At 36.3% G+C, this 16,077-nt stretch overlaps 2 protein-coding genes and 2 long non-coding RNA genes across 4 annotated transcripts in view; 3 read left to right on the top strand and 1 right to left on the bottom strand.

Annotated features, from left to right (window-relative positions):
- LOC147838945 (uncharacterized) overlaps positions 1–16,077 on the top strand; it is a 1,276,407-nt gene that overhangs the window by 648,560 nt on the left and 611,770 nt on the right. The window lies entirely within an intron of this gene.
- taf9 (TAF9 RNA polymerase II, TATA box binding protein (TBP)-associated factor) lies at positions 1,875–8,426 on the top strand. The gene is given in 7 exon segments (NM_001044395.2): positions 1,875–2,027; positions 2,467–2,548; positions 3,212–3,348; positions 3,440–3,574; positions 4,214–4,295; positions 6,248–6,358; positions 8,086–8,426. Coding segments are annotated over 7 exon segments (747 nt in total). The 5' UTR covers positions 1,875–1,991; the 3' UTR covers positions 8,250–8,426.
- Positions 12,678–15,221, bottom strand: LOC141379899 (uncharacterized). The gene is made up of 2 exons (XR_015520600.1): positions 13,950–15,221; positions 12,678–13,365 (listed from the first exon to the last, which is right to left on the bottom strand). It is a non-coding gene; the product is annotated as an uncharacterized LOC141379899 (long non-coding RNA).
- siah2l (seven in absentia homolog 2 (Drosophila)-like) overlaps positions 14,631–16,077 on the top strand; it is a 61,056-nt gene continuing 59,609 nt past the window's right edge. Inside the window, 1 exon segment of the mRNA NM_200427.2 lies at positions 14,631–15,219. Within this exon segment, the coding sequence (NP_956721.2) occupies positions 14,776–15,219 (444 nt within the window). The 5' untranslated portion in view covers positions 14,631–14,775.

Here is a 16,077-nt window from a genome sequence, read left to right as displayed (position 1 = left end):
ATTTACAGCAATCAAGTTTAGCTTTTGGCCTTTCACAAAAAAGTTAAGGCACTAATGGTCTAGTCACTAGTGGTTAAGTGTGCCGACTTGAGTTTGATTCCTGGCTTGAGGGCTTTTTACAGATCCCTCTCTTTTCTCTCCACTATCCCAGTACTTTCTTGTCTGTAATCTCCACCGTTCTCTCTTAAAGGTAAAAAAACACCTAAAAAAAAGGTTAAATGTAGAAATTTGTCATCATTTATATATACACACACACACACACACAAAATATATTATTAATTTTCTTTTAGGCTTAGTCCCTTTATTAATCTGTAGTCACCACAGCAGAATGAACCGCCAACTTATCCAGCATATGTTTTACGCAGCGGATGCCCTTCCAGTTCCATCCGAACACAGGGAAACACCTATACACTCCCATTCACAAACATACACTACGGACAAGGTTTCATACCCAGTTCACCTGCACCTGTCTTTGGACTTGTGGGGGAAACCGGAGCACCCGGAAGAAACCCACACGAGTACGGAGAGAACAGGCAGACTCGACACGGAAATGTCACCGACCCAGGCGGGTAGCAAAGAATTCTGGCCCAGATTTGGCATAAAGCTGGCACAGCAGGCATTTGTCTGGCACTGGCATGCAGCATTTGGGCCAAACATGGCCCAGGTTTTGCTGAGGTGGAACCGTCTTACAGGCGGCACACAAGAATTGGGCCAGATATCAAATTTAGTTTTTGGCCTAGATGTTAAAATGTATATGTGGGCTTTGTAAGTTCAACCTATCTTGAACCACTTTTAAAATACATTTAAATTATTTTTGTTTAAAGAAACAATTCTATCAATCAGATTGCTTCAAGAAACAGCGCAGCCATAAAGCGAAATGCTTCGTGGGTTTATAAAAACATTGGAGTCGCACTAACACACCAACATATCTGGCCCAGTTCAGGCCCAGTTATGGTCCATGTTTGCCTATTTTATGTAAGCCAGACTTGGTCCAATCATGTACCGTAATTCACTGTGGCATGTGGGCCAAGCAAATGCTGATGGTTTGGGCCAGATCTGGGCCTAGAAATTTTGCTATGGGGGAGCCTAAGTTTCTAACCAGCAACCTTCAGGCTGTGAGGCAATCGTGCTACCCACTGTGCCACCGTGACGCCCCACATAAAATACATATTTTTAAATAAAGGGTTAATGACCTACGTTGTATTTTTGTATTTTTTTGTTTCTTTCAAAATATCAAATATTCATTCATTCATTTTCCTTTGGCTTGGTCCCTTTATTAATCTGGGGTCGCCACAGCAGAATGAACCACCAACTTATCCAGCATATGTTTTACACAGCGGATGCCCTTCCAGCTGCAACCTTGTACTGGGAAACACCCATCCACACTCATTCACACACATACACTACAGCCAATTTAGTTTATTCAATTCATCTGTACCACATGTCTTTGGACTGTGGGGGAAACAGGGGCCCCCAGAGAACACCCACGGGAACACAGGGAGAACATGCAAACTCCTCATAAAAACGCTAACTGACCCAGTTGTGGTTTGAACCAGTGACCTACTACTTGAGTGCATGAAAAAAATTCAAATACTAATGATAAATATATGCAGATATACCTAATGTTGCATCTATGGTTTTTGCTGTCTGTGGTATTTTTTAAGAGTTGATTGAAATGAGCTGTTCAAAAGAACCGATTCGCGAAAACGAATCAGACCTCCTATCACCGCAGGCACGTGCTGCATTTGGTCCGAGTGAAATGTATAAACCGCTGCTGATTGGCTGCTCGAATCACATGGAGCGTCTCAAGTGGGCTGAATATTTGCATATCTCAATGATTGGTGTTTATCTCTGTCACTCAGGTTTTCTTCATTCCGATTGGCAGCGCTGCTTTGACACCGCCCATGTTTTGGCTAAAATGTCGTCTAGGTAAGGCTGCTCGCTCGCTCGCTCTAGTCGATACACACAACTCTTTCGAGGAGGAGTAAAAAATGGCGTCTCCGAAAACAGTGCCCAAAGATGCACAGGTAAAAATTGTTTTAGAAAATCTGTTTATCATTGCGGTGCGTGTTTTAATTGTCATTTTGAACATAGCGATTATATTGGCATGTTTGAATTGCGGCTGTGTAGTTTATTTGCTTAAGTTTTTCTTCATTGAGCGCTTACAGACGTTAGCGCGCTAACGTTAACTCGTCCCCTTGAATCAAGATTGAGATTTAATTTGAAGTAATGTATAAAAATGTTTTGTGGATTTTGCATTTAACATTAAATACTTTAAAATGTGAATTAAAATTGGCATTTGAGCATCGCTGTAAGTATGCAATTTTAATGCTAATAACTAAGTTTACAGTTATAGAATGCAAATTTCTCATTAATTTTTTATTTGGAAATTTTATTTATCTTTATATATTATTAATAATTAGTGTTATATTTTTGAATATGTAATTGTTGTAATTTATTTTAAAGGTTATGATGCAGATTCTTAAAGACATGGGGATCACGGAGTACGAACCCAGAGTGGTCAATCAAATGCTGGAGTTTACATACAGTAAGTAAGCCTTCAATTTTTACCAATTAAATAGTTTTTTTTTTTGTTTAGTTTTTTTGGAGGAAAAATTAAAAAAAATTTCACACATTAAAGCTCCTAAATTGAAGCAGGAAATGTTTACATGTGTGTCTATATATGTATGTATATGTATATTATTTTTACAGTACAAATAGGTAAACACTTCTTAAATCAAAATAATACCCCTAAGTGAGCTTACTTTTCGAGAAATTTTAATTAAAACAATTGTGTCTTTAAGCATGAACAAAAACCTTATTTTTCACATTTTATCAAATCCAAAGTTAACGTTTTTGGTTTGCTGATGTTTTTGTGAAAACAATGTAACTTTTATAATGGTTAATGATTGAAGAATTTATTAACGTTTACACTGGAAAATTATTGTGCATTGTGATCAGAAGTACAGTAAATTAATTACACATATTAGTTTGAGTATTATTTTGTCAAACAGAGGTAGTATTGAATATTTGGAGGATTGGAAATTAAGTTTTGCTGATGTTTTTATGTAGTGAACATATAGATTTGTAATTAATTGATTGCTCTTCAAATGGTTTAGATTACAAAACAAATCTACAGAAACTTTGAATAACATTTATGTGCTAGTAAATTTACCTAATTACAACTTAACATTGCTGAATTTTTTTTCAGGATATGTAACCACTATTATTGAGGATGCCAAAATATATTCTGCCCATGCCAAGAAGTCCAGTGTGGATGCAGATGATATAAGGTTAGCGATCCAGTGTCGAGTGGATCAGTCCTTCACGTCTCCTCCGCCACGAGATGTAAGATTCTCTTGATGAAGTTTTTCATTTATGAGTTGTGACGCTTGACTTCAGTTATTTAATAATAGTGATGTTTGGGGTATTGTTTCAGTTTCTGCTGGACATTGCGAGGCAAAAGAACCAAACACCTTTGCCTCTGATCAAACCGTACACAGGTCCTCGTCTTCCTCCAGACCGTTACTGTCTCACTGCACCAAACTACAGACTAAAGTCCCTCCAGAAAAAGGTATTGTTTTAAGCAGTATGTTGTGATAAAATACATTGTCATTCCGATGTAAAATTAGGATTTGGTGATGCATGAATTCTCAGTAACATGTTGTAGTAATATATTAATGCTGTCACACAGAAGTCACTTTTGAATGATGTTATCCAAAAATTCCAGATTATTATTCAAATGATTATTTTTTGATTTTGATTTAGCTTTTTTATGTGTATGGAGCAGCATTTACTGCAAACCGGATTTTCATGATCTGCTTAATTACATCAGATTTCATATTTACTGTAAATATAACTTAATATTTTAGGTTAGAAATTCGTATGGTATGAAAACCTTTAATTGAAAGAAAATGGGCATTTTCTCATCATTCTTAAACTATAAGAAATCTGAGAGATTTCTGTTGAAAGATTGTCCAACTCTTCAAAATATTCATAAAGATGTGACAAAATTAATCCATATTTAAGCTATTTAATTTAAGAATTTATGTTTAAATCATGGTTGAAAAGTCATTCAATGTTGACACAATTCTCTCAGATTTGATAAAAAAAAAAATATAAATTTGTGTTTAAAAAATGTGTTTGGGTGATCGCTAAGCTTTTATTGTGTGTGATCATGTGTATCTTATATGGTGGTGTTTTACATGTCTAGGTGTCTTCATCCGCGGGCAGGATAACAGTTCCACGCTTGAGTGTTGGGGCGGTCTCCAGCAGGCCAAGTACTCCAACACTTGGTCAGTTATTTTTATTTGATTTATTTTTGATACACATATTACTATACACTTTAAATTGCTTAACGGCACACAGGACAGTTTAGGTGCTGATGATTTCTAATGTATATTTGTACATAATAAAACAACAATAATAATAAAATGTGATATACAGTTGAAGTCGGAGTTATTATCCCTCCTGTTACATTAGTTTAATATTTTTCCCTGATTTGTTTAACAGATTTTTTCCAACACATTTCTAAATCTAATAGTTTTAATAACTGATTTATTTAAATATTGCACAGGCGGGTGAAAATTGTTGCCCTTAACTCTATATTAGGGTTGCAATGCAATCAATTATTATATAAAATTTGAAAAAATGCAATCTAACTTCGCAAGGCATCGTAGAATTATTAATCCAGCTGTCAAGTCTAAAATCAGGGTCCAATCCCAATTCTATTTTTGCACCCATATTTAACAACAATAACATTATAAACATTATAGCAGACACTGTAAAAAGCTCATTCCCAGCCACTAGACTTTTCTGACAGGGCATTCGAGTGTCATCGAGTGACAGAATGTTGTGGAACTGCTGTACAGGAGTTATGATTAGGGATTATAGATCGAAATTTTGCGATGTTTATTTTAGCTTTTTTTAAAAAATTTATTTATTTATTTTACTTTTTTTTTTTTTTTAAGCATGACGGTAAAACACCAACGCGATTATGACTATATTAAAACATGTGCTTGTTTGTTGTAAAAATTCGTAATAATGATAAAAAATACTAATTTGGGGATCTACTTCCGGGTGCAGCTGTGGCTGGTGTATTCTGGGAAATTTTCTTACCCCTTGGTTTCGAGTGTGGTCCTGAAAAAACTTCATTCGAAGTGGTATCTACCCCTTGCCCTTAGCCCTACGCCTTTAAGCTAAAGAGAATTGGGATACCCCTACCCCCTTCACAGGAACGCGCAAAACAAGGGGTAAGGGCCAAGGTGTGGAATTGGGATTGGGCCCAAGTCTTCTGAAGGACACAATGACTATACGGTGATATATTTACAATTCACACACTAGTAAATACAGACTTTTTCATTTGTGAGGGAGTAAATGATAAAATAACTTTTTTTTTATTCAAGTTTTTTATTGTTTTCTTCTGGTTCATGACAAAATAATACAAACGCATATTACAAATGATCACTGTAGGCCTACTAAATGTAAAGCCAGGATGTGCACAGTGGTAACTATGGACAAAGGTAGGTACTACATTAAAAAAAGAACCTGGTGAGTAGTTTTAAATGGTGTTACAAGACTTAAGTCACAGACCAATAGTCTTCCCACAATGCAATACGTACAGGGACCCCTGCTTTGTCCTTATTATGTAATTTGTAAGGTAAATGTTCGTGCAACGCTATTTTAGTCATTATATTGACCCATTCTTTTAACTCTGGAATTTTTGGAGTTTTCCAGTGTTTTATGATGACTCTAGCTATCACTGAAATACCCACCATGATCACTGTGAACTCTCCCATTGTAATATTTGGCCTCTGTTCCCTAACTCCCAGTAAGCGTAACCTTGGTGACTGTGCTTTAATGTTTTAAAGTTTGAAATGGTCATTTTGATACACTTTACGATTATAATTGTGATTGTTTTGACAGCTTATAAACTCGAGAAGCACTTCTCTGAGTGCAAATATTATTTAGAAGTCCATATCACATTTAGTTTTAGTAGTAAGATGTTTTAAATTTGTTTTGTATAAAAGCGAAGGGTTTAAATTTTAAAATGTAATGTACAAAAATCCACTGATTATCCCTTTAAAATGACAGTGTCTTGTAGAGTAATGTCTTATATTTTAGCTTAAAATATCATACTGTTAGTTCAGTATCATAAGTTGTATCACATTAGTGATTGTTTTGTTACACCCTTGAATAAGTACAAAATCTCAATCAAGTTTAAGGATTGCCATCGTGCTTTTCACAGGTACACCGTCAGGGCAGACAGTGGGGACAAAAGTGGGAACACCAGTGTCACTGACTGGCCAGCGATTCACCGTTCAGATTCCCTCATCGCAGACTGCCTCGGTCAAGTCAGGTATCAGCTTCTACATTAAAACAGTCGCCTGAGCAAATTTGAATAATTTTGTAGATTCATTTTAATTTGTAATTTACAGAGTTCTAATAAAACAATGTATGGCCTATGATTTTTATTGAATTGAAAACGAGGAAGCAAAGTTTTGAAGGAAAATATTAGTGGCAAAGTTTCAAATTTACACAATTTATTGATTTATAAAAAAAAATCTGAGTGTTTCCTGAAAGGGCTTTTTTGTGGTTTAGAATTTAATGTTATTAAAGCAAATTTTCCATATCAAACAGCATTTGATGCCTCTGGATATAAAATCTATTAAAAACTAAGTGAATGTTTTGTGTATGAATGATGGTGACAAAAACGGCTACCCCTGATTTTTTTTATTTTTATTTATTGTTAATTTAAAATTTCTGACTCATTTATCGTGATTCATGGGATTTTAGTTCATTCCGTCATTGTTAAGTCTACAATTTTCATAGTGGATTTTGCCTTTTTGTTTAGTTTTTATGTACTGCTTTGATTCAGACATTTAGTTTTATAAATTTACACAGTTTAACCAAATGAAAGTTTGTAATTCAAAGTGTCATTTGGGTGATGTTCTTGTGTCAGTGCTCAGTGAGAAGATAACATTAAACATTTCATGAAATAAAAATTTACAGTGTTTGTTTTGTTAGAGCACACTGACTACGTTTACATGGACACCAATAATTTGATTTTAATGCGATTAAGACAATACTCTGATTAAGAGTTGTGGATAACGGCGTTTTTTTTTTTTTTTTTAATTACTATTATTTTTTAATTAATTTAATCAGATTAAGATTCATAATCGAACTAAGAGAAATCGAATTAAGATGTGGAGTATGGCGATTTTAATCGCATTATTGAAGTGCAGTACTGACATGTAAAAACCTTAATCAAACTATTACCGTCATGAAGGACTTTTCACCGCGTTTTGCGACAGGATAGTCCACACACACACACACACACACCTGTTTTACACGCTTTGCACCTACCGAGTCAGTGCAGACCACAGACACCTGCATTGCGAAATTTCCTGCATTTCTTCCATTCAGCATGTGGTATGAACTTCCATTGCAACATCGCTTCCAGCAGTTCATAGTTTTATCCAATATTTTGTTTGTCATGGAGGGCGTGCATAAAATGCTTGTGAATAAAAGTGAAAGTGCCAAACTGCAGATAAAAAAAATTAACCCCTGAAATTGTATCAAACTCTGGAGGAAATGCGGATAGCGCGGTGATGCAATGACGTTAATCGAATTATGTGCTATAACATGTAAAACGCGATCATGTAAGGAACACTCAAAAAGCAACTCATGTAAATACCTTAGTCTTATTATTCTCTTAATTAGATTAAAGCAAATGATTAGATTACTGATGTCCATGTAAACGTCACGTGTTGACGTGAACAATTAATCCATGCAAGTTATTCTACAGAATTTTTTTAAAAGTAATTTTTAATCAAAATTGAACCATTTGCATCTTTTTTGGAACATCCGTTTAAATCATTAGTTAATCATCCCCTCAAATCATTAGTTTGCCATGAGTGAAATAGAGAAGAGTGCAAATACCTTCCCACTCCTGTGTAGTTTAAAAGTCTGCACGAACTTAAGCTGTTAATTTAAAAAAAAAAATTTAAATAAATTTAAAAAAAAGTCTGTTTTAGGAACAATACAATTACGTTAACAACTTTTTAAAATTGGTTTTGTTCACAGCTACTCCTACCACTCCCACAGTGCAAAATGTCCTCATCAACCCATCTCTCATCGGCTCCAAAAACATCCTCATTACCACCAATATGGTGTCTCAGAATTCATCCAGCGAGTCCACATCTCTGAAGAGGAAGCATGAAGATGAGGATGACTATGATGCCTTATGACCTGCTGCACTACACATGCGAGTCATGGAGGCAAAGGTGATCCTGTAAATAAGCTTTCCATAACTCTGAACTTGCTTTTTCAGTAGTTTAACCTTGTTTAGATAATCAAATTGTAACCGTCAACTGCCAGTTACTGCTCATTTTTAAGTATAAAAAAAATAAAACTGATAAAATGTGTTTGGTGTTTTTGTTTGACTTTGTCGACTGGTGCAAAAGATCTTAGCCCCTTTCACACAGTGATACCGGTAAATATCCGGAAAATTTCCGCAACGACTTTACCGGTATATTCAAAAAAGCGCTGTTCACACAGGCGAGGACATTACGGAAATTTTCCGGAAAAGAGCATTCACACATCCATTCCAAATCACCGGTAAATTCTGACATCATTCACCACAAATGAGCTTTAAACGGCTGCACTTGTATTTGTAAACATTTGACTAAATTACAAACTCTGTGGATGATCAATATTGTGAACAACTTTCGCAGGATCACTTTCGCATGTCGAGATGTTAATAATATGTGCGTGTGCAGGCGCTCACAGGCTGTTTCACAGGCACACGCAAAGCTTGAAGGTAAACAAACAACGGCTTATCATAAGCATCTCATCGATGATTATTAACACAGTTGGCATTAAGAGGAACATATAAACGTGATCTGACTAACTTCTAGCAGCTTAATGTGTCTGGAAAAATATTCAATGGCTTTTATTCTCACAAACCGTGCGGACGTGAATGCGTCTGACTTGTGATTGGCTAAAGCAGACGTCTCACGTCAGCACGTTCTAGACGTGCACACGCTTATTACGGCAATCTTCCTTCTGCATTCACACAGCGCAGCATTCCGGCAAATTGCCGGTAATGTTACAACTTCTCTTTCCGGAAAATAGCCAGAACGAATTTACCGGTATTTTCAAAAAGGACCTGTTCACACATACAACCTTTCCGGAAAGGTCTGTATGTGTGAAAGGGGCTCTTGAATGCCCTGCCTTTCAAAGAGGATTCAATTTTAGTTCGTTACATAAATCTAGTTAAAATAAAATGCAGTTTCATTGGTAAGACTATAGAAATGTTGTATTCATTTATATTAGTTAATGTCATCAAGCTGAGCTTTTTTGTCATTCTGCTACATGTGTGGACATAAAGTGGACTGAATTGAAGTGTTTCGAAGCACCATGGTGCTAAATAAATAAACAATCATAAATATAAACACCACACTGGATGTAAGAGCAAAATTTACACCTATACAGAACTAACGAACTGTAGCGATAATCATGTATAATATAAGCTTAACTATAACCCAAGTTTTTCACACAAAACAAGCAATATTTTCCACAAAATAGGTATTTTAAGGTTGAAAAAGCAAGTGGTGCTTTAGTTTAGTTTATTTGTTTACAGGGTCAACGCAACATTAATAATCATTACTGTAAAATGTGCTAGAGTTAGCCAAGTATGGCTAAAAAATGTTAAAGTCGCACCTAAAATAGAAGCACAGCTTAACATACAATACACTATCATATATAAAATACAATTAAAAGAGTAAAAACAAAAACAGATTGATGGCAGCAGAAGAGGACAGAAAAGCCAAAGACAAACCGTATAAATAAGTGTCAAGAATGCAGTACTAATGCTGATTTGTCAATAACCAATTTTTAACATGAGTTCCATTCCCTAGCAGCTTTCACTGAAAGTACCTACTGACTGAATTTACTTTTTTTGAGAGGAATAATACAGTCCCCTCTTTCACCACCTCTAGTAGTTCGGTGAGCAGTCGTTCTTATATTCACCAACTGATTTAATGGTAAAGTCGGGATATGTAGAGTCTTAAAACGGATATGTACATATTTAAATAAAATTTCCCAGCTAAGAAGGTTGTATTACTTAAATATTAAACAATGGTGAAATTCAAGTGCGATATGATTCATGATCCATTCACAAGTAAACACTGTATATCTCATTGAATACTTGTAAGATGGAGTTTGAGTAAAGTGTCCAGTGCATATAGAGAGGGGATTGTTTCTTCAGGTGGTTTGTCAAACCTACTCACCTGTGTGTGGCACACTCAGAAATGCGCAATGCTTTTCTAGAGAATTATAGTAATTATATATATATATATATATATATATATATATATATATATATATATATATATATATATATATTAAGGGTGTCACAATCCTCCAAATCCTCGATTCGATTACATTTTTGATTCTAAAGTTACGATTCGATTTTCGATTATGAATAATTAACGAATTAATTATTAGTTGCCTACCGTTTAAACTACCTGACTTGCATGGTCTTTGTTTTACCCATAGACAAATCATACAGTAAATGAATAAAGGTAAGTTACACACATAATTACCACCTGTCAATCACTTTTTTCTGCGGGACTTGTGAATAGGCAGTGATCTGTGTCGTTATAATGGCGTCGGAAAAAAGGTGCACAACCAACAGACACCAGCCAACAGTATCTGAGGTGTTCGCTAAAATGATTAAGTACTTGTGTGAAAGTAAAAGATGGAAGCAGTCTACTGACTCGCTGACTGCGAGCGCATGACAATGTGTGTGCGTCTGTATCTGTGTGTGAATGAGTGTGTGTGGTCACGTGATGTGCGTTTTCAGCGGTAGAGAGGAAGGAGGGCTGCTCAGAAATGCTACACGCCAGTGTGGATGTGGATCGTTGTCGTTCTAAAATGCCATTTAAAAACAAAGACATATTAGTGTAAACAGGGCCTGAGTGTGTATTTTACGCGAGCGGATTTGCAACAGGTGCGGGGCGGGGGATCGCGATGCGCCCATCGTCTATCATCCCAACCGTAATACGTACATAGCAGAGCTTGCAAACTGTGTTTTTTTTGTTGACAACACGAACGTTGTCAACATAACTGACTGGAAATCCAAAATACTTCCACACCGGCGACTTCATTGAAAGAGGAGAGGGTTTAAGTTCTGTCGACGGGTCTCCAGTGTCTGCAGTTTAACAAGCACTTCAACAAGCATGTTTTTTTCCCGCTTGGCAAGCCAAGCTAACTTGACATGGGGGCGTGGCAGCATCGACGATTCTATTTTTTGATTCGATAATTGAAGTCGAGCATAAATTTAGATTGATTTCGATTAAAAATCGAAATCATGACACCCCTAATATATATATATATATATATATATATATATATATATATATATATATATATATATATATATATATATATATATATATACATATATATATATATATATATATATATTTATACATATATATATATATATATATATATATATATATATATATATATATATATACACATGTGTGTATATATATATATGTACAAGAAATATGTATTGTAAGAGTTTTTGTTGTGTAGTGAGATAAATGTAAAAAAAATGCATTTACTTACACGAACAAACAATGAACACTACAATAATAACAGTATTTATTTAACTGTGTTAATGTTACTTAATGAAAATAAAGTTGTTCATTGCTAGTTTAACTCTAGGTGCTTTAACTAATGTTAGCAAGCCTTAATTTGGATTTAAATAATACACTAGTAATTGTTGAACTATGATTGGGCCCACACTGAATCTGCACACGCAGAAATCTACAGATTTTTAGCCCATCATACATAAGTCTTTGTATTTACTTGCGTAACTGTGTAAATTCATATTTTATTCAGTTTATTATTGTAATATAACAATATTAAAATGTTCATAAGATTTATTTACAATACAGTTTGTAAAGTAATATGTTCTGTCTTTTAGTGGAGATATTATGACTACTTTAAAGAGACTTGTTTTGTTTACCAAAAAAGTGAATCTAATTGGATTTGCATTGTAAACAATAAAGTTACAAATTTATTTTTATTTTATACATTAAGTTTTTAGTTATGATACTCCTAAAATCATTCCGCATAAATCTTCAGATTCTGTCTGGCCCTAACTTTGATAAATAAACCTGTGACGTTAGTAAATACAGAAAAATAAAATAAAATGAAATGCCAGCAGAGGGAGCTGGTTAGACGGGACAAGGTTTGTGATGTTTTACTCTTCGAATACTGTAGAAACTGCTATGATATAATTATTTAATAAGCAGTTAATACACTCACCCGGCGTCCTTGACTCTGATTCACTGATGCTAGCTGTAAGATAGTATTCATTGTGTATTTACATGCAAACTGTAATTTAAAATAAAAACAAAAATTAAATGGTTCCAGATTAAGAGTGAATGAGAAGAATTTCAAAAACATTGATTAGGTTATTTTAAATGCATTGCACAGTAAAAAAAAAAAAAAAAAAAAGAGGCCGCTTTCTACATGTAAACCAGTCAAAGGTCTAACGTTAAGATCATTATTGCTTTTGGGAAATAACAAAAACATTAATATTGTCACATTGTGATATATTATCTGAATGTATTTTAGAAATAAATTTATTACTGTGATTCAAAGATGAATTTTGAGCTTTATTACTTAAGTAGCACAACAAGTAGTGATGTTCAGAAATCTTCTTAATGAGGATGATGCTCAGACATTTATTTTTCATTCTAATTTTTTCATCAGACATTCCATTAGAGGAAAGTCCTTACCCCAGGTGGAAGAGTTCAAGTATCTTGGGTTTTTGTTCACATGTGAGGGAAGAATGGAGCATAAGATTGACAGGCAGATTGGTGCTGCAGTAATACGGTCGATGTACCGGTCTAAGGGGCTGAGCCGAAAGGCAAAACTCTCAATTTACCGGTCAATCTAAGTTCCTACACCTATGTTCATGAGCTTGGGATCATGACCGAAAGGACAATATCTTGGATACAAGCGGCCGAAATCAGTTTCCTTTGCAGGGTCACCTGTGAGGAGCTCGGAGTAGAGCTGTTGCTCCTACACATCAAGAGAAGTCAGCTGAGGTGGCTCGGGCATCTGTTTCGGATGCCTCCAGGACGCCTACCTAGGGAGATGTTCCAGGCATGTCAAACCGGGAGAAGGCCTTCGGGAAGACCCAGGACACGCTAAAGGGACTATGTCTATCGTCTGGCCTGAGAACGCCTCTGGATCCCCCCTGGAGAAGCTGGAGGAAGTGTCTGGGGAGAGGGAAGTCTGGAATTCTCTCCTAAAGACTGCTGCCCCTGCAACCCGGCCCTGGAAAAGCGGATGAAAATTACATGACGTGATTATGAAGTGACAGTAAAACATTCCATTGTGTTTAATTGATCAATTATTTATAATTTCTGTTCTTCAAAGAATCCTGGAAAGTAAAATAAAACTTGGTTTCTACAAAAACAGAAAGGATGCGTTCAATATTTACCATAATGAAAACCATAATTACTGACTGAGCATGAACATTAATTGTAAATAAGCTTTATAGATAATAAAAAGAAGTGGAGTAACAGTGCTTAAAAATCTTTAATTCACTAAAATACTTCTTTAAAATTAAATAATATATACTGTTTTATTGCATTTTTAAACGAATAACACCTCATGCTACCTCCCTAATATTAAGACACTGTCACTTTATCATATATCATATTTTTGCACTATATACTGTTTTGCATCTGCACAACTCCTGGTTTGCACTCCTTATCATGTGCCCTTAATTGAATTGTTTACAAATCTTAATTTTCACGTATATCTTTACATTATATTATATGTTTAACATTAATTGTATTTATTGTAATTTCTATTTTAAAATGTAACTTTTTGTATCAATAATATCTGTTAGTCACCTAGGGTCTGAGAGTAAAACAATTTTTAATGTATGTCCTGTAAGGGCAGCATAGTGGCGCAGTGTGTAGCACCGCAAGAAGGTCGGTGGTTCGATGTGGAGTTTGTGTGGGTTTCCTCTGGGTGCTCCGTTTCCCCCACAGGTCCAAAGACATGTGGTAAAGGTGAATTGCCCGTGGTGTATGTGTGTGAATGGGTGTGTATGGATGTTTCCAGTGATGGGTTGCAGCTGGAAAGGCATTTGCTGCATAAAACATATGCTGGATAAGCTGGCGGTTCATTCCCCTGTGGGACTAAGCGAATGAATGAATGAATGTATGTCCTGCACATGTGCTTGAATTGACAATAAAGTTGTCAATAAAATAAACGTCTCATCCTCTGTGATGAGAAGATACTTCTTTCATTAACAACGAAAATGTTTCCAGAATGTTCACTGGTTCTGTTATTGATTCTTTCTCATTGTTTCTTTCCAAGACGACAGTCTACTGATTACATAAAGCAGTGAAACATCGTGTGAAAGAACCACCGCGCAAATGTTTGCTGTTTACTTCACTACAGCCACTCACGCAATTACTACATATTCCGGCAACTCTTACATAAACCGCAGGAGCTACTCTCTGATTGGCTGAGGAGAGTGTCAATCAAACTTCCTTTACCCAATAGTCTCATTACTCGCTCTCAAACTATGGCGGCCATGTTGTATCCGCGGGGGATTGGAGGAGGCTATTCGGAACCGAGTCCGTGTTCAGTCGGGAGTGGACGGTGAGGCTCTCGGGCTTCAGCTACTCGGGGTTTTACACCATCAAACATCGACCGACACTCCTCGCCATGAGCCGTCCGTCCTCTGCGGGTGGAGCGGCCGGAGGACTCGGAGCTGGAAAAGCAGGAGGAAGTAAGCATGGAGGTTCTGGAGGAACAACTGCCTCTGCTGCTGCCGCGGCCGCCGCAGCAGCTGCAGCCGCCGCAGCAGCTGCAGCCGCCGCGGGGGTGTCCGGCTCCGTCGCGGGCTCTGGTACGGTTCCCGCAGCAGCTGTAGCGCTTCCAGTCGCGGCTCTTCCGGGACAGTCCCCCGAGCTGACAGCGCTGTTTGAGTGCCCGGTGTGTTTCGACTATGTGCTGCCGCCGATCCTGCAGTGCCAGGCTGGGCATCTGGTGTGTAACCAGTGTCGGCAAAAGCTCAGCTGCTGCCCGACCTGTCGCGGCCCTCTCACGCCGAGCATACGGAACTTGGCAATGGAAAAAGTTGCATCTACTCTGCCGTTTCCGTGTAAGGTAAGAATTGCGCGTTCACGACTGTCATAATAACCAATGCAAAGTCGCCTGCAGTATTGTTTCAGTCAGCACTGCATGATGGCACGCATGAGTTTAGGAAGTGTAACTAAAACTCGAGATGCCACAGGTGCATTGGCTATCATATCAGATCAGTGTTTTTGTTTATGCTGCTGAAAGTGTGTTTTTTCATTGGTTGAATATTATAGTCGGTCACTCAGGGAGTTAAATTGAGTTTTTAGTTGGATGAAATAACCGAAATTGAGAGACTTTAGTAATTTAGTGGCTTCAATATTGCTTCAACCAATGGCATCAGTTAGGAGGCGGGGCTTTGACTGTATCCAACCAATGGCTGGCTAAGGAGGCGTTGTGTATCGGGGAGACCTGTTTGAGAACAAACATTTTGTAATTTAGATGGTTGATGCTGAGGGCACATGTCTAAAAATTGAGACTGACATCGCTTAATCATGAAAACTAGTCCAATTTTATGATACTTTTGTATTTTTATTTTATTTTTATGTTATTAATTATACAATAAAAAACTTTTGATCTACTTGAAGTGCTGTATATTGTAGATATCAGTTCATTTAATATAATGCAAGCTAAATTGACTGTCAAAGTTGAATTAAGGACAGCAACTGCATTTTCTTCAAGTTGACTTGTCGTATTAGTAAATACTATTTGTTAGAAATGGCTATGCAATTTATCACACATATTTAAACCTTTTAAATCTTTTTATCCATTTTCTTAATTTTGTGAATCAAATTATTTTTGTTTTCGAGTTTGTTGTTACTTCCTTAATTATTTTATAATAGAATGCTGAACTTACCACATGTTGTGTGACAGTTGATGTGTAATAAT

Source organism: Danio rerio, chromosome 21 (genome assembly GCF_052040795.2).
Source record: "Danio rerio strain M-AB ecotype USA chromosome 21, GRCz13ab, whole genome shotgun sequence".
Taxonomy (NCBI): Eukaryota; Metazoa; Chordata; class Actinopteri; order Cypriniformes; family Danionidae; genus Danio; species Danio rerio.
This window is presented reverse-complemented; position numbering and strand designations above follow the sequence as displayed.